Source organism: Penicillium concentricum (assembly GCF_028827145.1).
Source record: "Penicillium concentricum strain IBT 3081 chromosome Unknown utg000002l_segment0_segment0, whole genome shotgun sequence".
In the NCBI taxonomy this organism is placed as follows: Eukaryota; Fungi; Ascomycota; class Eurotiomycetes; order Eurotiales; family Aspergillaceae; genus Penicillium; species Penicillium concentricum.
In genome coordinates this window covers 10,013,014-10,034,314 of record NW_026622755.1, presented here as the reverse complement: position 1 = coordinate 10,034,314, position 21,301 = coordinate 10,013,014, and the positions used below count along the sequence as shown (strand labels likewise).

The 21,301-nt window shown below is 49.4% G+C and overlaps 9 protein-coding genes across 9 annotated transcripts; 4 read left to right on the top strand and 5 right to left on the bottom strand.

The window, feature by feature from the left end:
• Window positions 1-205: 205 nt before the first annotated feature.
• Window positions 206-2,679, bottom strand: N7517_007542 (COG1/VPS51 family protein; the record flags this gene model as incomplete). The annotated part of the gene is made up of 2 exons (XM_056725272.1): window positions 206-2,474; window positions 2,537-2,679. The coding sequence occupies 2 exons, from the start codon at window positions 2,677-2,679 to the stop codon at window positions 206-208; spliced, it is 2,412 nt and encodes an 803-aa protein (XP_056581522.1).
• A 200-nt stretch (window positions 2,680-2,879) lies between these two features.
• cdc123 (cell proliferation protein CDC123) lies at window positions 2,880-4,214 on the top strand (the record flags this gene model as incomplete). The annotated part of the gene is made up of 2 exons (XM_056725271.1): window positions 2,880-3,007; window positions 3,059-4,214. 2 exons carry the CDS (start codon window positions 2,880-2,882, stop codon window positions 4,212-4,214), a joined length of 1,284 nt encoding a protein of 427 aa, XP_056581521.1.
• A 468-nt stretch (window positions 4,215-4,682) lies between these two features.
• Window positions 4,683-5,616, bottom strand: N7517_007540 (dodecenoyl-CoA isomerase; the record flags this gene model as incomplete). The annotated part of the gene is made up of 2 exons (XM_056725270.1): window positions 4,683-5,322; window positions 5,426-5,616. 2 exons carry the CDS (start codon window positions 5,614-5,616, stop codon window positions 4,683-4,685), a joined length of 831 nt encoding a protein of 276 aa, XP_056581520.1.
• Window positions 5,617-6,022: 406 nt separating this feature from the next.
• N7517_007539 (uncharacterized protein) lies at window positions 6,023-6,420 on the top strand (the record flags this gene model as incomplete). The annotated part of the gene is made up of 2 exons (XM_056725269.1): window positions 6,023-6,073; window positions 6,163-6,420. 2 exons carry the CDS (start codon window positions 6,023-6,025, stop codon window positions 6,418-6,420), a joined length of 309 nt encoding a protein of 102 aa, XP_056581519.1.
• A 678-nt stretch (window positions 6,421-7,098) lies between these two features.
• Window positions 7,099-7,532, bottom strand: N7517_007538 (serine palmitoyltransferase small subunit family protein; the record flags this gene model as incomplete). The annotated part of the gene is made up of 2 exons (XM_056725268.1): window positions 7,099-7,346; window positions 7,415-7,532. 2 exons carry the CDS (start codon window positions 7,530-7,532, stop codon window positions 7,099-7,101), a joined length of 366 nt encoding a protein of 121 aa, XP_056581518.1.
• A 913-nt stretch (window positions 7,533-8,445) lies between these two features.
• N7517_007537 (peptide chain release factor family protein) lies at window positions 8,446-9,172 on the top strand (the record flags this gene model as incomplete). Its single annotated transcript, XM_056725267.1, has 2 exons — window positions 8,446-8,619; window positions 8,729-9,172. Coding segments are annotated over 2 exons (618 nt in total), but the record flags the coding sequence as incomplete, so codon positions are not given.
• A 285-nt stretch (window positions 9,173-9,457) lies between these two features.
• N7517_007536 (uncharacterized protein) lies at window positions 9,458-12,752 on the bottom strand (the record flags this gene model as incomplete). Its single annotated transcript, XM_056725266.1, has 8 exons — window positions 9,458-9,905; window positions 9,956-10,135; window positions 10,194-10,497; window positions 10,561-10,643; window positions 10,704-12,025; window positions 12,082-12,252; window positions 12,311-12,621; window positions 12,692-12,752. The coding sequence occupies 8 exons, from the start codon at window positions 12,750-12,752 to the stop codon at window positions 9,458-9,460; spliced, it is 2,880 nt and encodes a 959-aa protein (XP_056581516.1).
• Window positions 12,753-13,200: 448 nt separating this feature from the next.
• N7517_007535 (putative CTP synthase) lies at window positions 13,201-15,240 on the bottom strand (the record flags this gene model as incomplete). Its single annotated transcript, XM_056725265.1, has 6 exons — window positions 13,201-14,415; window positions 14,469-14,775; window positions 14,846-14,911; window positions 14,965-15,067; window positions 15,126-15,158; window positions 15,216-15,240. 6 exons carry the CDS (start codon window positions 15,238-15,240, stop codon window positions 13,201-13,203), a joined length of 1,749 nt encoding a protein of 582 aa, XP_056581515.1.
• A 948-nt stretch (window positions 15,241-16,188) lies between these two features.
• On the top strand, window positions 16,189-20,919 carry N7517_007534 (putative GTPase activating protein (Tsc2); the record flags this gene model as incomplete). Its single annotated transcript, XM_056725264.1, has 1 exon — window positions 16,189-20,919. The coding sequence occupies one exon, from the start codon at window positions 16,189-16,191 to the stop codon at window positions 20,917-20,919; it is 4,731 nt and encodes a 1,576-aa protein (XP_056581514.1).
• Window positions 20,920-21,301: the final 382 nt, after the last annotated feature.

Below are 21,301 nucleotides of genomic sequence, written 5' to 3'. Positions count from 1 at the left end.
GACGAGATACGATTGTATGAAGTGAAATGTATGATATATTGTCTACGTACTCTGTAATGGATTCTTGTCTGCGTACTATGGAACAGTGTATTTTCTGCTCGAAGATACATTCAAGTACATTATGTATCCACTGCTTCATGTGAAAAAGATAATGTAAAGCATAGATGGATATTTGGCAAGATGCAGCATATCCCTAGAGAAGAACTCAGGGTCTTGCCAAGAGACCAAACAGCAGCTCCGTCCGAGTCCAGTACTCAGTTGCAAGCTTCTTGATAGTCTTCACGGTCTCCACACTGGAACCAGAGCTCTTCTGAGCACGCTCGACGACACCAGCCAGCTGATTTCGCTCACCGAGCATCTGAGACAAATACAAAGAGTCGAAGAAGAGCTGAACCTTCCAATCACGTAGACCTTCAAATTGATCTAGATCCGGGCTTTGGGTCTCTGGTTTCTCCGAGGTCTCATCTTCCTTATCCTCATCTCCGTTGGCAGCGGGTTGGTCATCCTTGATCTCAGCCTTGCTAGGGGGATCTTCACTGTCGAGATCATCCAAAGCAGATGAGATAACCGCCTCAAGTTTCATTTTCAATTCCTGCTTCAATGCCTGCACAGTGGACGGATCCCACAGGTCCAATCCGCAGGTATCCATCGAGGAAGTGAGACGGCGCAGGAGCTTGAAGCTCGAAGCAGAGGGCTGAACCGGTATGGCAGGCTCGCCTTCCCAGAGTGATCTGCCGGGCACGGTCTTAATCTTGCCTGTCTGGGGGTTGGTCTTCGGGGACGGGACCAAGCTCAGCGATCCAGCCTTGGCGACTACTTCTGCTGCAAGCAGCTTCTGTAGAGCAGGGAGGATTTCGTTCGAGAAGACAAAGTCTCCAGATACAAAGCCGGCGGGGATATCTCGCCGGACGAGTCGTATAAGCCTCAGTAGGAAAGTGGCTTTTTCGCTTGAATGCGAGGACTCGAATGACTTGAAAGCGCTGCTGAGTGATGTCTGGAGATTGGCGAATGCGTCGCGAACGGCAGATTGGAGAGAATCGGATAGGTGTCGGGGGTCATCTTCGTTGAGTCGGGGTGTGATGTCGATATCTTCATCTTCGACTTCGCCTCCGACGAGAATGTCGGTCCATCGCGTGCGGCGGAGAGAGTCGATGGATTCGTTGACTTCTTGGATTGAGGCCAGCCATGCTTGATACTTCATAAGAACGGTAGAGACGTCTTCGTCACGACCCAATAATCTGTCTGCGACGGTTTGTTTAAATGTCTGTGCGCCGTTTGTGTATTCTGCGGTAATAATATCGACATCCCATAGAGATCCAACGGGGTTATGGTCGATGGTCTCCCAGTCTGATATTATAGATGAAACCTGAGTGCCGACTTCGCCTAGGCTTTGTGCTTTCACATTTAGGATTCTAGCAAGCTGGCCATTGAAGATATTTCGAAGACTTTCGAGGATGTCCACTGAGCTGTGAATGATAGTCGAGCCCCAGGATGATAGCCACAATTCTACGGTCTCTGAACGGAGTGAGAGCAGCTCGGAGAAATCGGTGCTGTGAGCCAGGCTCTTTTGGCAGCCTTCGGAGAATCTCTCGAAAGCCTGAAGCGACCATTCCTTGGTTGATTCCACGCCCTCTGTTCTGTTCAATTCGCTGAGCTTGATCCAGGGTGTGAAATTTTTGACTTCTGGAGCTACCCAGCGGCCAAGAACTTCAACCTCCAGCCCATCTAGACTCAGGATCTCTGGGTCTGCGAGGAGAGGCCGAGCTTTAAGCTTTGAGAGCACATCTGGAAATTGACGGGATCGCAAGACCTTTGAGGCCTGCAGTGTCCGAACAAACAGCTGGAGGGCTCTGGGAATATTCTCACAAGACACATCCAACTGGCTAACAATGACGTCCAGGCGCACTTTGTGGAAATGATCGATCGCATCATCGGAAGAAGAGCTCGTTGCAAGGCAATAGGCGGCCAGTGATTCAATGATAGTATCTTCTGTAGCGCCTGTGGAGGCAAGACGCTGATCAATTCTTTTGAGGAGTGTTCGCCGGAGAGAGGCTAACTGGTTCCGGAGATCATCAATGAATGGGGGGAGTGCTTCGTGTTGCGATAATGTTTTGTGTAGTAACCGGGAAACAACTAGAATCTTCGCAATTAACAGAAGCGAGCTGCGACGTCGCAAAAGCCGACTGATAGAGGTTGTACAGCGGTGAAGGAGAGAAAGCTGCGCTCCAAATGCGTGCTTCTCTGCGTCTATGCTCACAATATCAGCTACTAATTCCTGATTTTCCCCAGGACTAGTTATCGTACCTTTCTCAGCATCACCGGTCTTTATTTGCCGGAGATGAACATGCTTCCTTTCTATAATTCGGGGGTTGCACCGGCGTCCAACATCAGCCAGAATGGATTCCACGTCTTGAATGTCTCGGTTCATGGCCACAATCGTCTCAGCGGTTCCAACTAAGTCACGATATCGGGTTCTAAGATCAAATTATACCATGATTAGCAAAGAAACAGCTACTCTGGCAAATCAATCACCTACCCCACGAGAGCTCGGAGCTTCTCCTTATTGCTCGTGATGTCCCGGCGCAGCTCCTGTTCCACACGGCGGACCGTTGGAATTGGATATTGGAATGCATCGTGCCATGACTTCAAGCTTTGAGGATCAGGCGCCTCAGGGGCCATGCTGGCGGAGTATATGATGAGACCGTTGGCTTATAGAGAACAAGTAATCCATGCGACACGGATGCCTGAGCGCCTTAGACCCCTGGACCGGCCTTATCGCTATCGTCACATGATGGCAGAAAAAGTCCCCCGCCACCGAGGGGAGATTGGCCATCCGGACATCGTCAACGGTCTTATATTTTACACAAGAGATATCCAATATGCCGTTGCTTGAGTCGGACGCTTCTATGGCAGAGTTCTCATCTAATGATCTCCCAGATCGCCTCCCTTTCCCGCCCACCACCTACTCCCATATCTTGCATTGCTCTTATCATGACTGGCATCCGCGGTAAGCTTCCATATATGACTCAACATCAAACATATCTGATTGAAGTTCTAGGTACCGCACCCTTGCACCCAAGTCGCGCGTTATCCCATTGAGCGCTGCTTTTGTTGAATACCTCCGCTCCGACGGCATCGTTCTTCCACCCGAGACCGTCGCCCCAACCGATGATGATAACCTAGACACATTCTCCGACTCGGGCGAGGAGGAGCATGATCCATCTTCAGAGTGGCAGGATATCCACACTCAGATCAAGAATACCATATCTGATCTCGGCGGCATTGTTACACCTAAATTAAACTGGAGTGCTCCCAAAGATGCAGCATTCATGGCCGCCACAAACGACACCCAATGCCGTTCTCCGAATGATATCTACCTCCTCCTAAAAAGCAGCGACTTCATCACCCATGATTTAGATCATCCCTTCGACGACTGTGTGCCGGATGCAACCATCGACGAACCTGCATCCACCGTTGACTCACCGCTGCCGGATGTGCCGTATTCTCTGGTTCTCCGCAAATATGTCAACTTCAACCCCTCGCTCGAATTCCGCTGCTTTGTGCGCAACCGCGTCCTGCTGTGCATGACCCAGCGCGATCAGAACCATTTCGACTTCCTCTTCCCCATGCGTGATATGCTCCGGTCTCGGATCCAGTCATTCTTCGATGAGAAGCTCAAAGACACATTCCCCGAATCCAACTTCGTATTCGATGTGTACATCCCCGCACCACACCAGCGTGTCTGGTTGATTGATATCAATCCGTGGGCGCAGCGTACCGACCCGTTGCTGTATAGTTGGTTGGAGATTCTCCGGATGAAGGATCCGATTGGTGTGCAAGAGGAAGAAGATGATGGAGCGGAAGAGTTTGTGAGAATCTCACTCCATGATGGGAAGATTATCTCTACTGGCACAGCGGAAGAGCTTGAAAAAGATGATAGTTTGGGTTCTTCCGACTCAGAGGAAGAACATGAGGGTGCCGAAGGAGATGACGAACAAGCCCCCTTCCTTCCGGAATTCCGTCTCATCAAGAAGGATGATCCCGAGGCGTACGCATTTAGCTCCACTCAGTATTCGGCTCACAAGGTGCCGAGGGAGCTAGTTGATGCTTCGCTTGAGGGGCCTGGTGGCATGAGTGAATTCATGGGCCAGTGGCACGATATCTTGAAGAAGCAGCAGCAAGAGGATCGGGATGCTGGCAGTGACTCTGAATAAACTAACCTCAGCTCAAAGCGCTAGGTGGGATAAAAGCATGGATTCTTGGTCTAATGGCGTTTGACTATAGCAGGGAAATGAATTTATGGTAATTACAAAGCTGCATCGTGCATTACAGGCCATTATACGCATTTTCAACGAATAAAAATCAATATGTTTGTCGCCCTCGGTCTGCAGTAGTCACAATCACCTACCTAGACAGACCTTTCAGCATATTTAGGGACAAAGGTTGTACATATACTATATCATATCAAGAACCCGGCAGGTTTGATTGAATGATTAGACTCTTCTGATGTTGTGTTTATTACTTCTATGCTTCGCCTTGAAGATCAAAATAACGTATAAAACGACACTCGGCCCCCTGAATGCTTACACCGGAAAGACCCCGGAAAGGTATGTACTCAAGTGAGGCCGTAGAAGAGGCAACCGTAACCTCTGGTAACTATATACAAAAACACCATCCAGCAACTAAAGCTTATGTCTCTTCTCACCAGACGCCAACCTCTGGAACTCTTTCTGTGGGAATCCCTTCATAAAGCGCTCAAGGCCCATAAATGCCTCAAGACCATTCTGACGATCCAAAATCTCCCTCTCAGGCCGTCTTACCAGCTCCTTAATCCCCAAGAGACTAGTCTGATTCAAGTGCGTGCCAAGACGATCCTCAACCTCCTCAAGCACCTTCTTCAAGAACCCATCAGAGTCATCCTTCTTCCCAGACTCCGGCGTAATAACCTTATTAACAAAGCCAGTGGAAACAAGCTCGTCACAGGTAATCCGCTTGCTCATGAGGAGCGCCTCATTCGCCTTGGCGATTCCGAGACGCTCAACGAATGCGCGGCTAGCGCCGCCTTCAGCAACAAGGCCGAGCGAGGAGAAGGGGGTCAGGATGAATGTGTGTGGGGCAGCGTAGATGAAATCAGCGTGGGCAACCAGGGCGGCTGAAAGACCGACAGCGGGGCCGTTCAGGGCGACAACGAGGATCTTGGAATGGTTGTAGAAGGTGCGGGTGACGTCGACGTTATTTGCGACGAAGCCCTTGACTAACTCGCGACGCGCGCTTGAGTTGAGATCACCGCCGTCGGGACGCGCGCTTGTTACATCGGCTCCGCTGAAAAGACACGAGTGTTAGATATAGTAGATCTTGTCAAGTTTCCTTTTTGGGACATAGTTGTGGGATATCTAAGGCTGGGCTGTGGCTGTGGATGACATACGCAGAGAAGAAACGACCTGTTCCGGTCAGGACTGTGATAAAGATATCCTCTCGTGAGTCAATCTCGCGTAGACGCTCGCCTAGAAGGTAGTACAGATCGCCATTGAGAGCGTTTAGCTTGTCAGGGCGGTTGAGTCTCACGATCGCTACGCGATCTTGGTAGGTAACGGTAATGATTTGTTCGTTCGACATTGTTACAGTATATTGTAGAATATAACTGTTCAATGGAATACGCAATTGAAGTGGGATTTAATGTTTTATTAGTCGTCTCTATGTAGGATATCCGGGTACAAAGGTGAGTTTGCGGGGAGCCGAGGCCCGCGGTGAACTACAGATTGGCGCCTGAGGCAGGAATAACACAATGTTTGTCTTGTTTGCTCAAATTCAAGTCATCACGCCCGTGACTGGTCCACAGGCCATGGCACCATTCGGCGATTGAAGATCAACCTCCATATCATCGCTGCTCTCTGTCTGCTGGAATTGGGCTAGATTACCAATTGAGCGCATCCCAAAAATAACATCGAACCTCAATACACACTATTAGCAATACTCGAAGCCCAAACCTCGAAGAAAAAAAGCATCGCACCAAACCCATACAATGTCGCAAATCTTCCGCAAGTTGCAGGGAGGCAACCTCGAAGTCCTCAAGGTGCGTAGCTAACGAGAAAGACTCTTGGGCAGGCAACACCAGCTCCCAGCTTCCATCGCCTATTCTTAGGACTAACGGAGTCCATGTAGTTCGGGATGTACGTCCTCTTCCCCATCGGCTGGATGTACTATTTTGGTACCAATCTCGACGACCGCTTTGCCACAAAGAACTTCTGGCCCACTGCTGAGCAATCGCACAAGATTCCGCTGGATAAGGCCGAGATTGACCAGGAACTGGCGCGTATGCGCATGGTGGATGCCATGAAGCGGGAGCGGAGACAGGCGGCGGAGGCACAGGCTCAGGCGCAAGCACAGGCACAGCTCCAGTCAACACAGAGTGAGCAATGAGGCTGCAATTAGCGGGTATTATTGAGAGGGGCTGGTGGCGTGGTCTGGAACACGACATGCGCTTATTGTCTAAGTCTCCGGAGGGGAAAGGGCCTTTGTGAAATCAGTCATTGATGTTCCTCTTCCCTCTCTTTTGGGGGATAGATAATGACTGAGGACAAGATTGGCATCTTCCCGGGGATTTACACATGTGCTGATGATTGGTTTACTTGTACAACACTCTGCTCTGGGCATCGAGGGCGTTCTGGGGTTTTCATTTTATGTTGCAGTATTCAACATCATATTACTTTTTTCTACCATTTATCATCTACATTTCCTGTACATCATTCTGTAAAAGTGTGCAAATATCAACTTCATGATCACGTTCCAATGATAACAAAAACTGGTATCAATCGACCACATAACTCTGCCTGGAAAAAGGCATATCTATACACAGTGTGGTGCAAATGACCCCCAAAAAAGAAAAGACAAGAATTAATAATAATGTAACCCGCCGCACTGCGACAATGCAAGCCATGGGAATGCCGAAGTTCCGATAACACAAGAACGCCGGCCGACAGAAAGAGTGGATACGAGGTTCCCTTGGACATGAAATTTAAAATTCCAAAGGGTATTAGACAGTTCCTCTCTTGGCAACGGAGAATGTAAATGCAAACATTATGCGTGTCGGGCTTTTATTCACAGTTCAGCCATGCGCTCGGTCGAGGTGGCCGCGGCGTTCTTTGCCGTCTCGTACATCATGTCCCCAATTTGAGTGGCCATGCCATTTTCGCCAAAGACTGAGCTGATTGACAACCGACCGGAACTGAACAACCGCTCGCCGGCCCAGTAGTAGTAGAGGCGGCCGTAGATGGCGCGGAGGTGGTCGGGCAGGTAAATGTAAGTGCCCATTGCGATCATACCGATGAGGCCAAGGAGTAGTGTGTCTAGAAGGGAATTAAAGGTCAGCATGGCGTACTAAGAGTATTTTGGACCGGAGACAGGCGCAACGTACTGAAGATGAACTTCTCGATCGGAGTCAGCATGTAGAGGGAGAAGGTCACCTCATACTGGTAGACCTTCAATCGCATCCAGCGGAAGAGGCTAGACACGGCCCAGATAATGAAGTCCATGATTGTGGGGTATTCAGAGGATTTATATGATGCTCCGGTCTTTCGTTGTGTGTTGTAGCTTGCGGTGCCGTTCGTTCAAAAAAAATTTTCCTTCCACCAAGTACCGCCGGGGACAAACGAGAGCAGCTGATCCCGGAGACAGTATGCAACACGAGCACTGTATGTAGGCCTGGCCGGATCGTGGAGTTGTGAAGGGGAAAAGTGAGCGATAGTGTTTCAAATCAACACGGCTCGGGAAGTGTTGACGTGAGGTCGCCGGGTATCGCGGGGATGTAAGCGATTGAGGGATGTTCGTTACAATTAGGAAGAGCGTATAGATACGAAGACGTTGAGGTGGATCGACGATAGAAGTAAAGAAGAGAGGGCGGATAAGAGTTTGTGAAGCTGGGGGAACTGCAAAACCCTTCCCCTTTCCGTGTTTGCCGCGAGAGTTTGTACCCAGTACACATGTTAACCCTTACTTCACGCCTGAGTTTCAAGTACCCAGTACTTCGTGTTTCAGAGTGTATAATCTGTACAATTTAGATGGCACATTAGATAGTATAATTCTACACATCTATGAATTGCATAGCATATCCTATGTATCTCCTCAATACATCTAACCATTTAAGCCATTGGTCTCAATTGTACGGAGTACTTCTGTCATGCCGTTGCAGACTACCTAGGTACAATATTGAGCGTAGATGTACTATTAGCTTCATATAAACATCAAAAGCAAAAGCATATCCAATGGCTTGGAACTTCCATTGACCTAAGCTACCAAGCTTAAATTCTTCAAGTCAGAAAACAACCCAAAGGATCCAAAAGAAAATAAAACTCCGAAACACCTGCGCATACTTCAAGCTTATCTCTTATCGCAAACCTCGGCGGCAATAACCTCAACCTTCTACAAACCACAGCACAAACAAAAGCAATGCTCTCTCGTCTACACTGGTGGGCATCGTCCCGAATAGTTGCAGCCCCGGTCCGACTCTTCAGCCAAACCCCCATCGTCCCCGCAAAGCCCCTCCCCCCACGGCTCAAGATCAACGATGCCGACATATCAATATCCTACCTAAAAGGCACCGGGCCTGGCGGACAGAAGATAGTATGTCCCACCCCCCCAATCGGATTCCTAGAATATACCCTACGTCTCCTCTTTCTCCTCAGACCCCACCGCCATCCCCAACTAGCAGACCAGAACTAACAAAACCTAGAACAAAACCAACTCAGCCGTCCAAATCATCCACAGGCCCAGCGGGGTGGTAATCAAATGCCAAGCGACGCGCTCACAGTCGCAGAACGCGAAGATTGCACGCTCGCTGCTCGCCGATAGAGTCGAGGCGCAGGAAAAGGGGGATAAGAGTCGGGTTGCGATTAAGGCGGCCGCCGCGAAGAAGAAGAAGGCTAGTAAGATGAAGAAGACGAGGAGGAAGTATCGGGAACTTGGGGAGGCAGGAAAGGAAGGGGAATTTGTTGAGGAGGAAGAGGACGAGATCAAGATTATATGGGATGACGATGTAAAGGAAGAGGGAGAAAGGAGGGAGGGTACAGCGGAGGTTGAAGATGAGTCTAAACCCGCTGGAGAATCCGGAAAAAGTACGGAGGCTACAACAGAGGTTGGAAATGAGTCTAAATCCTGTGGAGAGTCCGGAAAGATTGTATGATGTGAGCTCTAGGTTGCATGTGTTTTGGGATTTTGTATAGTAGGTCTACTGCATTGGTGTTTGAGCGTTTACTTTTAGAGATCTACAATCTCATGGATGTTCTTCTAATGGAAAATCAAACAAGCATTTATTTCATGGATCTAGTGTCTCATCGCAACATGCATATGGTGTAGTGGGTAATTGGGAAAAAATGATTGCATTGCTCTGAAGGAGAAAGCAAACGCACATAGGTTGAACTTTTTTAGTTTCTTGGAACAGAATGGGGTCATAGCAAAGCAACTAAGAAATGTAACTTGCCAGCACAGTCTTCGACTGGTCATCAAGGCGCTCCTGGGCAAATTGTGAAATGCGGCCATTCTGCTTCTTGTCGGCCTCCTTCAGGTATGAGCCCACCCAAGCCTTGAGGTCGGCACCAGTTTCGGGCCACGGGTCCTTCTGCTGGACACGGATGGTGTTCAGAGGGGTAAATCCAACACCGAAGGACATGTCTTCGATGTCTGCATCATTAATGAGATCATCCCTGCTGGCGGGCAGCGGCGGAAGCTCGAGGAGCTTGAGCAAGGCGGTACAGGTGAAGCCCCATCCCTTCTGGCTGTATCGAGTGGCAAAGGCCTCCGAGTTGGCAAGAGTCTTGGTGAAGGAGATGATAGCTGTCTTGCGATCCAAAGGCCGGGCAAGCTTCTGGGTTTCAGGAAGGATGACATTGACATAGATGGGGGTAAAGAGTCTAGGCATAAGTTAGCATATGAGCAATTTGCATAGGGTGAGGATACATACCCTTCTTGCACCTTGTCGGTGACCTGGATGACAAAGTCCGCGCTGTAGCCCTTGTTGTCCTGGGCCGAGATGAAGTGGAAGAAGCGGATAAAGCGAAGAGTCAGATTCTCTGTCTTTGAGTTCTGCAGACGCTGAAGAATGATCTGCATGATCATGACAAAGTAGTTCTCAAGGGCAGTTCTGGCGAAAGCGAAGTCAGATCATAGGAACGTGAACATTTGGGGCATGTGATACGAACGGTGGGAAGCTGGCAACAACTGTCTCCAGGAGATCAAAGCCAAAGCTCTCATTAGTCTTGGTAGAAACTAGTTTTTGGAAGATACCAAGGATGGGCTCGATCTGGTTGTGTTCAATGATGAACTGCGAACCACGGGGAATGATCGAGGAAAGTAGCCTGACCAAGGCAGGAATATTTCCCTTCGAGTCCCACATAACGGGCATCAGGATAGGGCCAATAAGCTCCTGGTAGTAGGAGGGAAGGGTGCCGGATGGGTTGGCCTCGAGCAGCGCCGCAAAAAGCTGGAAAACGTAGGGCATGAATTCTGAAATTTGTCAGTAAGGGATCATTCTGACAAGGATATCGACTTCGTTTTGTTTTGACTCACCCTGCACATCATTCTGGAGGACACCTGCGAATGGTGCATAAAGAGCCTGCTCGAGCTTGTCGGGATTGGCAGGAGCAGCAAATCTATCATGATGTCAGCTTCTAGCACTTGGTAACGAAAAAGGATATTGTGTAAGAACATACCGGATGAAGGCTCCCAGGGCTTCGAAGTGGAAGTAGTAGAACCGTGGGTTACTTGGGTTCGCGCTGATGATATTGGTGATGTTAATGAAGCGCTGGAGGACGACGTCAGTGAAAGGCACCACGCCCTCCTTGATGACAACCAACACCCGCATCACGCAACGCATCAAGAACTCATTCTCTTGCACTTTTTCAGGAGCAGGATCACTCTGGATCAACTGGAAGATGTGTTCGAGAAGATCCTTAGCAAGCGGGGTGATTTCAGTGGGTGGAATGACTGGCTGTCCTTGGTTGTCAGTGAGGAAAAGCACTCGCTCCAAGGCAATGGCAGCGTAGGTGTAGACAACAAAGTTCGACGACGCCAAGTGCTTCACCAGCACAGGGAGGACCTGCTGCCACTGTTCCTTGGTGATGATACTGCGGAAAGTGTACAGATACTTGATAGCGTCGACCTTCAGGATAGGGTGGACACCATCCTCGTTGATCAGATCCGCGGCGAGGTTCTGCTGGAAGTAATCCGTGATACTGACCAGCTGGTTGGTGGCAGTGACACCGTGCGAGGAGGTCGCGGTGCCCTTGGCGGCAATAGCGGAGTAAAGGTACGTCGCTGTATCCTTGGCCTTCCAGTTGGACGAATCCTTGGCATACTCGGCCAGGTAGTGCTGGGTATACTTGAGGACAACCTGTGTCACTGGCTCTTCGAATTTCTCTGCCAGTTTGCGGAGGAAATCAGTGGCAGCTCGGCGTCTGGTCTCGCTGTCGGACCCTTCCAAGTCCCGCCGAATGAACTCGATTGGCTCATCCTCGAAGAGTTCTTCGTCGGACTCGCGGAGGCTCACATTCGGCAAAATGACCTTTTCAACAATCTGGCCTAGGGTTTCCTCGGCTTGGAAAGAAGCGGCATGCTCGGGCATACCCGCGACAGATGTCAAGAAGTGCAATGCTCGGCTGACCAAAATATCATACTTGGTCTCCTGGCCGATGGTTGTGAGGAAGTTCCACGAGCTCCCAATGAACTGTCCAACGTGAGGCTGGAACACATCCATGTATTTCTGCACGTAGAGGGTCAAGGCCTCAAAGATTCCAGCACGAACATATTCTAACGGACCAGCCTCTGTCTCATCGTCGGTGTGGAGTAATTGGTTATCATAGGTCAAGTATTTAAGGAAGATTGTGGCGATTCCGGAGATATTGTCTTCGAACATGGGAGGGAGATCGTGGGAGGAAAGGTCGTAGAACAGCTTGACCATCAGGTTGAGCTGATTAAATCCCTGGGTCAGGTTCTCTTTGTTGGTCTTGTTTTGCTCAAGGTAGGTATCCAGTGCCTATGTTTTGTTAGTATTCGGCCAGCCGAAGCAAAAATGGGTAAAAAGTAAGATACCTCAAACTGGGCCAGGAACGGAGTACCGAACTTGCCAAGAACGTGGTTGATCTCGGTGTAGAGTGCATCGGACTGGAACAAAGGTCTCCATCTCTTGAAAATTGAGTGTGCGACTTGCAAAACACCAATGTTGACGGTGGGGTTGCCAGGTGACAGCTTCGAGACAAGGTCCTGGAGAAAACATGTCATCAGAAATAGCATTACAATGCGTGGTTGAGTCGCAACTTACGTCAACGAGAGTATCCCATCGCTCCCAGAAATCACTGTCGGCGATCACACTAACAGCCTCACCCAACTGGCTCTGAATCCCTGGCGGAACCGAGATCATCAGGGAGATCAATTCGCGCTTGAGAGTGGTAACTTCATCTTGTTGGAGCTTGTAGTTTCCATCTTCGTCGGTCCAGTTGCGCTTGATGAAGTTCTTGAAGCATAGAGCGCTAGCAAGGCGTGTGTTGTAAGGTGAAGTCTCCGATGCAGTAATGTGAAGAAGCTGTAGCGAGAAACCGGGCTTCTGTTCTTCCTGACGAAGAGTAATCTCGGCTGAAAGAGGGAAAAAAACACATCAGTCAACTCTGCTTCCAGCAGTCGAGGATCAATTCTTATAACTCACCTGCCTTGTTTTGCCTGGGGTCCAAGCTTGCCTCTAACAGAGCTCCAAGACCCTCCGCCATCTTGTTACGTGGGGTATCAACACAAGTGAGGGGGATAGATGAGGAAAGAGAAAGACACAAAGAGATAGATGGGGACAGAAAGGAGTTAAGTATTCAGGGGACTCAAAGGGGGAGCAGGAGTGTTGACAACAACAGAAGGAAAAAGATAAAAGATCCAAAGCTCAAAGATAATAATGCGAGCGCTCAATAAATTGTAACAACCCACATAAACACTGCAACTACGCTAAACCCGATAGGGTTAGTACGTCACATGCTTGAGCCTCCCTATGCCTCAGGCATCAAGTCTGATATTCTGAGCGCGTGTTTTGTATAGAAATATAGAAAATATTATAATTGAAGAGTAGTATATTATGTATGTGGTAAATATTTTTATTTAATTCTCTATATTCATATGCTTTTCGTGACAAATACAAACTCCTGCGGAACCATCATTCGGAACCATTAATGCTTAGACAATAATGTTGCCAATGCCGTTAGCCAAGTCCATCTCCTTGGCCTGAGACAAAGCCTGGACCTGGTCGAAGCAGCCAGCTGCGGCGGAAAGGAATCCGAGGAATGGCTTGCTGGGTGCCAACACACGAGAAATGTACTCGGGGTGGAATTGAACGCCCACGAACCAGGGGTGCTCCTTCAGCTCGACAATCTCCATGCGTTCACCCTTATCATCCTTGCCGATGAAGTGAAGACCGGCAGCCTGGAGCTGATCGATATACTCGGGGTTAACTTCATAGCGGTGGCGGTGGCGCTCATCGATAGAAGTGCGGTCCAATCCGTAGAGAGAACGGAGCTTAGACCATTCGGAATTCTCCTGGAAGATGGTAGGACGGGAACCAAGACGCATAGTACCGCCGAGGTTCACCTGGTCGATCTCAGGCATGTACACCACGATCGGGTGGGAGGTAAGCTCGTCAAGTTCAACCGAGTTGGCACCCTCGAGGCCACAGACGTTACGAGCGTATTCAATCACGGCAATTTGCATACCCAGGCAAATACCAAGGTAAGGCTTATTCTTGGTACGGGCGTGGTGGGCAGCGCGCATCATACCATTGGTGCCTCTGGTACCGAAGCCTCCTGGGACCAAGATTCCATGGGCAGTGTGGACATCATACCAGGCCTTGTGGTACTCCTTGGAGTTGGTCTCCTCCCACTCGGTTTCGAGGTGAGAGGCATCGACCCAAATGATGTTGAGCTTTCGGCGGGAAGCCATAGCCGCATGCTCCAACGACTTGATGACAGACAAGTAAGAGTCGTGAAGACTGACATACTTTCCAACCAGAGCAATGTTGACAGTTTCAAATGTGTGCTCCTGCGCAGTCGTAAGGGTCTTCCACTGTTTCCAAGTGGACTGACCCTTGAGCAACTGAGTCTTGGAGATTTCGAGCTTCTTCATGTTGAGAAGGTCACCCAGAACACCAAGGAAACCTTGCTCCTCGAGAAGCAAAGGAACGTGATAGGTAGAGCTGACATTATGCACTCCGATCACTTGCTCTGTCTCGACCTGGCAGAACATGGCGATCTTATCAATGGTGGCCTTGTCAAGCGGTTTCTCGCAACGGCATGCAATAAGATCTGGGCTCAAACCAGCTGAGCGAGCGTCACGGATAGCCTGCTGGGTAGGCTTGGTCTTCAATTCATCGTGGATGACAGGAACCAGGGAAACGTGCTAGAAAATAGTCAGAATTGTCTGGAATTGAATGGTCCGTTGGTTGAACATACGATCTGGACGAAATTGTCCTTGCCAGCGCGACGACGCAGCTGACGCAGAGCCTCAACGAAAGGAGCACTTTCAATGTCACCAAGTGTGCCACCAAGCTCGATAACACAAACATCCGGCTCCTCGTTGGTATCGTCGGCGGGGGTTCTAGCCACACGCTCAATCCAATCCTGGATGGCGTCTGTCAAGTGCGGCACAATTTGCACCGTGCGTCCAAGGTAGTCACCGCGGCGCTCCTTCTCGATCACATGCTTGTAGACCTTTCCGGTTGTGATGTTGTTATCCCGCCCAAGGGTAACTCCAAGGTAGCTAGCACGCAGAATATCCATTAGTCTCGGGTTGTTCGATTTCCTATAGACCCATGGAGAGAAGAACCTACCGCTCGTAGTTTCCGAGATCAAGATCCGCTTCACCACCGTCGTTCAACACAAACACCTCTCCGTGTCTAGATAATCATTAGGAACAGCGTTCAGAAACGAGGACTGATCAACCACATACTCGGTAGGGGCCATGGTTCCCGCATCGACGTTCATATAAGGGTCGATCTTGATCGAGGTGACTCGGGCACCCTGAGTCTTCAGCAGCAATCCGGTACTCGAGGCTGGAGAAAGTTAGACTGAGCGAACTTTTTTTTAGTTCGATTTATAGAGGGAGTGTACCAATTACGCCCTTTCCGATGCCACTGATGACACCTGTTATATGTGAGTCAGTCACTGCTTGTTCATAAGAGATCGACTCAGAATAAATACCTCCAGAAACCACAACGTACTTCATCCTGGCGATGATGGGGGATGAAAAACCCGACTGGGACAAGATATGTAAGATTTGATATTGAGTTTAAAAAGAGTGAATAGTATAACCAAAGACCCTCAAAAAGAAAAGAAATGTAGGGTGCCGTTCCTGGCTTCTGCCAAGGGGGAAGAAAAGAATGAAATAATTTTTGAAGCTGCGAAAAACCGCCTTTGCGTGGTCACCGCCACCCCACTTTGGTTGACTTTTCTGCCCGCCTGATAACTATGAGTCATGTGATCTGAGCGATATCAACAGAGTAGAGAAAGGAGATATGCGTCAGTATTGTCCAGGGATATGTAATCTATAGAACAAAACACCTTGGAAAAATTACATTCCACTAGGATGTGAGTACATTTGTGCGAATCTTCAAATCTTCCACACTCGTTCCTACATGTAGTAAAGTGCATAGTAATAAGTCTAAACTTAACCTTGTCCCTCACCGCCCTTTCTGCCATTCAAGCCGGGCGGTGTCTGACATCAGTACTAAGTACATCAGGTGATTGGGCTGGAATATCTTCATCTCCGGTGCGTGATCGATAGCCCCCCTCAGTCCACATCACATCACTTGCTTGTTGTGTCATCGTTCAGGTGGGGTACTGGTTCCTTTGATATCCATTATCCGATCTTGTAATCTCGGTCCAATTCACCATCCGCTGCCGATCAGAGTCGTTTTGCGCTCCGATATTGATCACCAATTACGTACTGTGGCAGCTTGCTAGGCATCAGTTCAGTCCCTGCATGTGCATTTTCTTGTTATAGGACTGCCTATGCAGTGAAAAGCTCTTGTTTGTTACTCCTAAAAGGTAAATATTCCCTCTCTGTCCTTCGATGTTACCTATCATGGATGATGCAATACTTGTACTAACTTGGCTATCAAATAGTTCGGACACCACGTCCTTCTGACTCTACTCTCTTTCTGCCACTAGGCGAATGTCTCCCGATGATGCTCCACCACTCTCCCAGCACAAACACTCGTCAACTAGCTTTGCAGATGTCTTCAAAACTTTAGGTGTCGGTCGACCCAAATCGCAATCCCCAGTCTCTTTACAAGAAAGCAGCAGCGACTCGCAGTTTCACACGGATAGTCGCGGAACAACTCGGCTTGGATACGGATTCGAATCAATGCATCGTGCCAGTGTCGTGTCGAGTTCCTCGGACCCTCCCAGTGTCCTGGATTTCGAGACGTCCCTCCACAATCTATCGCAAAGGCAAAATTTAACCCAGGCGATTGAGGAAGCGGAGGGTTTATCAAAAGGTCTCTCATGTTTCAACTCCGAGCAGTCCATATTGCTTTGGGAGGCGGCCGAGTACCTCTTGCGTCATGAAAGCTCGTTGGATGCGCAGCAAAGTGGTGCCCGATTATTAGAAGCGGTCGCAGCCCGTCAGGATCTGCCCCCGTCAGCTAGACGCCTGGTTTTTGAATCGATAACTTCTTCGACCGAGCCGGATGTGATTGCTGCGCGCGTGCAGTCATTGATCTCCTTATCAGATCATGGCAGGAAATTGGATTTCGCGGGTTCTTCAATTATCCATATAATCTCGTCGTGGATTGTTCCGTTCTATGAAACAATCGCATCTGCACGATCAAAGGCGAAAAAGGGAAAGGTGGTTAAGCCACACGGACCCGCTGACGATGAAGCAGTTTTTGGAGATCTCTTCCAATTTGCGGTCGACCTGATCACTTTGCAGCGAAAACAGCCAACCCAGGAGGAAATCGAAATGCTTCTCGCAGAAATATTTACCACTTGCAGGAGAACCAGTGTTGCGGCAGATATCAAAAACTCTTTGGCCGTGTTCGACGCTGTCATTATGTATGCCGATGTGCCTGATGTAAGCTTCCCAACTCTCCTGGAAGTCCTTTGCAGCATCCATGCATCAGTTAAACCGCTCTCTGGGCCCACATCGCGAGCGGTGCGCAGTTTAGCGAAGTCACGAAGACAGGCGGAGATGGTAAACACACTCCATGGCTTCCTAAGAGATTCGTGCGCCGTCGAAGGAGGTCGGAACTTGAATATTCTCCGTGGTACACTTTATGTGTTCTCGGATTTTGTTCGTGCTTATGGCCAAGATGGCATGCCCCAGCTTCCCTTTGATCAACTGATTGAATCATTGCAAGCCATTGCCGAAAAGGACGACGGGAGAGTGGATGCTGATCTGTTGGATCTGTGTCTAAACATTCTGGAAGGAGACTATGTCCGAGTCGCATTAGAACGGGATTGGATGGCATTCGCCAATCTTCTCATACTTTGTTCTCGTAGGCTCGTGGATGAGTCAACACCATCCCCCACTTCTCCGACTAGCCCTCAGCTTAAGCCTACGTACGACGAAACCAAATCCTACATTCTGGCAAATCTCATTCGCATTGCTTCTGTGCTTGAATCTCAGTGGGAGCAACTCAACAGAGAGCAAAAGCAACATGCGGTCCGGTTCCTCATGAAGATATACCAGCATATTGAGCCCCCACAGGCTGAACTTATCATTCATTCGATGAGAAAAGACAAAATTTGCCATCCTTCAGACAACTTCAATTGGGCTCAGCATTGCCGTGAGCTGGTCGAGTGTTTTGTTCAACCACGAAAACAAAGCTCGGACATCCGCATCCTGGCTTTGGACACGTTGAAAGAAGCCCTTTCTGCTCATGAAGACTTGCTTTTCTCCCACGAGCACGGCCTGCTCGGGCTTCTATTGAAGGATTTCTCGGCAGAACATGATCTTCTCTTCCTGGAGTCCCTAGTGTCTTTGTTAACCGACCAGGCTACACAATACAGTGATGATGATACGTTCAAGTTGCTGGTAAGCACCATCGGAGCGCCGATACAGACGGAGCTCAGTCGAGACGAACCACACGAGCATCCTCCGAGCCACGGATCTCAACGCCGTACATCCACTACAAGTGTCTTGGAGTTAAGCTTGACAAATGTCTGCGCTGTGGGCCTCGTGAAGATGATGCTGCGTGCCTTAAACCTCTCCTCAACCAAAGCCGTGATGGTTTTTGAAGCACTTCTAGACATTGCTCAATCTCCAAGTCGACCTGTTGACTCACGTCTGACAGTCTTAAAGCTACTTTTCCGGCTACGATGTGATTCGGCTGGATCAGTCACAGTCATATCAACATCGGAGAGTGACTTCTTGATGAACGTGCTGGGTCGCAATCTCGATGGTGGCTCTAAACTACAGGCCCCCAGCGATAGCCCCACTCGCGAGATTCCCCAGCATGATAACTCACAAGTCTCGCCAACCGGAAAAATTCCATCGAGAGAGTCTACCTCGACCCCTATGTCGAGGTCGGCCCCGGGGCGAGGGTCTATCTCTGCCCGTGGATCAAGGCTGACTGCCCCAGTGTGGACATATGCTCTGCCACAGGTGCTTCCGGAGCAACCTCCTGGCGAATCTAGTCCTGTCGTGTTTGCTTACGCCCATCCGGAGGAATCTGCCCCCGGCGAATCAACAACAACAGAACCAAAAATTACGGGGCTGTTGAAGGTCAAGATGTGGCTCGAAGTTGTAATCACCTTGTTGCAACGAGAAACCGACTGGGATGTTTACAGCTACATTCTTACTCATATTGGACCTCAACTCGGCAACAAAGACTTTTTCAGAGATGCCATCCCTCAGATCACGCTCCTTCGCAGCATTTTATGTGATCAGGTCAAGAATGGAACTTTCCACGAGCCTCCCGAGACTACCGGACTGAAAAAGAGCGATGTGGCTGCCTGTATCTTCGATGCGCTTTGCATGCTTGTGAGCTATCACGCACACTTTGCCAAGAGCGAAGAGGATGACCTCGTCAGAGCTTTCATGCAGGGTATCATCGGATCATGGGGTGGCACATCTCGTGGCTGCATTCAAGCACTGTCACTCTGCTGCTACGAAATCCCTATGTCAGTCACGAAATCGTTGAACAGCATTCTTGATAGGATGTCAAAGGTGATCACCATGTCAAACATTGCTGTCCATATCTTGGAGTTCCTGGCTCTACTTGCACGATTGCCTGATGTTTACGTCAACTTGCGTGAGGAAGAGATCCGCACTGTGTTCGGCATCTGCATTCGATTTTTGCAGACATCTCGAGAACATCGGTATAAAGCCGCTGAATTGGCTGCAAGGGCCTCTGTGTCAACCCAATCTCCTCAGTCTAAGCTCGGTGGCGGGGCAAAGGAAATTTCCGCCCTTGCACCTGAAGCTATCGAGACCTCCCAAGATGGAATGTCCAAGTATATCTCGAATCTCACCTACCATGTCATGGTCTTCTGGTTCTTGTCTCTGAAGCTCCAGGATCGACCCAAACATGTGAATTGGATCACCAGCAGGCTCATATATCACGACGAACATGGAAAAGAGGTGGTAGAAGAACAAAGCCAAGTATTCATTGATTTGATGCAGCGAGTTGCTTATTCGGATCTTGGAGAGACCATCCCCTTCGAAACATTCCCCCCTTCCTCTGAGGATGGCCCAGTTGCAAGGAAGTCCTGGATTGTCGGCATGAGTATCGTCACCGTCGAGAGCGCCGGATTATCTGGATTGTCCCAGATTACGAAGCGCCAGGCATCGGGTACCACATACTCTGTCTATCAACAGCGGACAGCCCCAGTTCTGCCGCATCAAGTCCCTCCAACTCCAGATGCCCATTTACATTCCGACTCCATGCGCACGGCAGTCCTTCCAAGTCATATCATGCTTCAATTGACCGCCACTGCCTTCCCTACACCTACGGTCATGCAGCCCATCCCAGTTCCGGAAGACGATATTACTCGACGTGCAATTAGTAACTTTGACCGCACCGACATTGTGGATGGTCACCGGATCGGCATTGTTTATGTTGACAATGGCCAGACAAAGGAGGCGGAAATCTTAGCCAACACTGGTGGTTCTGCGGATTATGAAAACCTGCTGTCAGGATTGGGAACCAAAGTGTCACTTCGGAACCCTCAATTCAATCCGCAAGGGTTGTATGCTGATACTGACGGAGAGCACACCTACGCTTGGAGAGATCGTGTGACTGAAATTGTGTATCATGTTGCAACAATGATGCCTACGGACTTTGACCGTGACCCGGCCTGCATCAACAAAAAACGAAACCTCGGCAATAACCATGTCACCATCGTGTTCAACCGATCCAACTTGCCCTTTAACTTTGACACAATTCCATCCGAGTTCAACTCTATCAACATTATCATCACCCCGTCGTCTCGGATTGCCTACGACGAGAGTGGCAATTACAATGGCGAGACAGACCCGCAAAAGCTCTACTACAGCGTGCAGGTCATGAGCAAGCCCGGATTTCCAGACGTCTCACCTGCTGCGACACCGAAGGTCATATCCGGCAAGAATTTGGCGGCATTTGTTCGCATTCTTGCCCTCAATGCGTCCGTCTTCTCGCTTGTCTGGAACAACAAGGGAGGCGAGCATACCTCGTCCTGGACCACCCGTCTGCGGGAAATCAAGAAAGTCCGCGAGCGTGCTCTCACAGCCCAAAGCCAAGGCTCTGAGGCCGCCGAAGGCGCTTATCCAGGTCTACGGCGGAACACGAAAGCGAACATCTTCTCGGAGGAATTACCTTCTCGTGCCCCTCAAGTACAGACCGATTTTGCTGCGGAATGGAATGCAGCGGCAGACACGAACATTGTCCAGAATTTAGATTTCTCACGCTGGGCCCGCTGATTCGTCTTGCTTGCCAATAGTCTTAGTGATGGCAATGTTGGGCAAGATGAACTGTGTCTCTCTCGTCTTCTCCTTTTACTGCCTGATTTACAAGACACCCATTTTCTCCTCTCACTCACTCCCATCCATTCTCTCCTTGTCTTACACCACATTCCCCTCTCAAGACACATAACCGAATCCTTTCCTCTCTCGATGACCAATGACCCCCAGAAACGACTTCATGTACATCATCTTGTGTTTTTTCGTGATGCAAGACAACTGTCGCATTTGTGAATACCCCCTTCCTGCCCTAAAAGTGTTTTTTTCAATGTTGTCTTGCCTGTCAGCGACTGTCGTGATTAGGATTAAGGATCTATCTAGTGAAATAAATCAGTTTTTAATA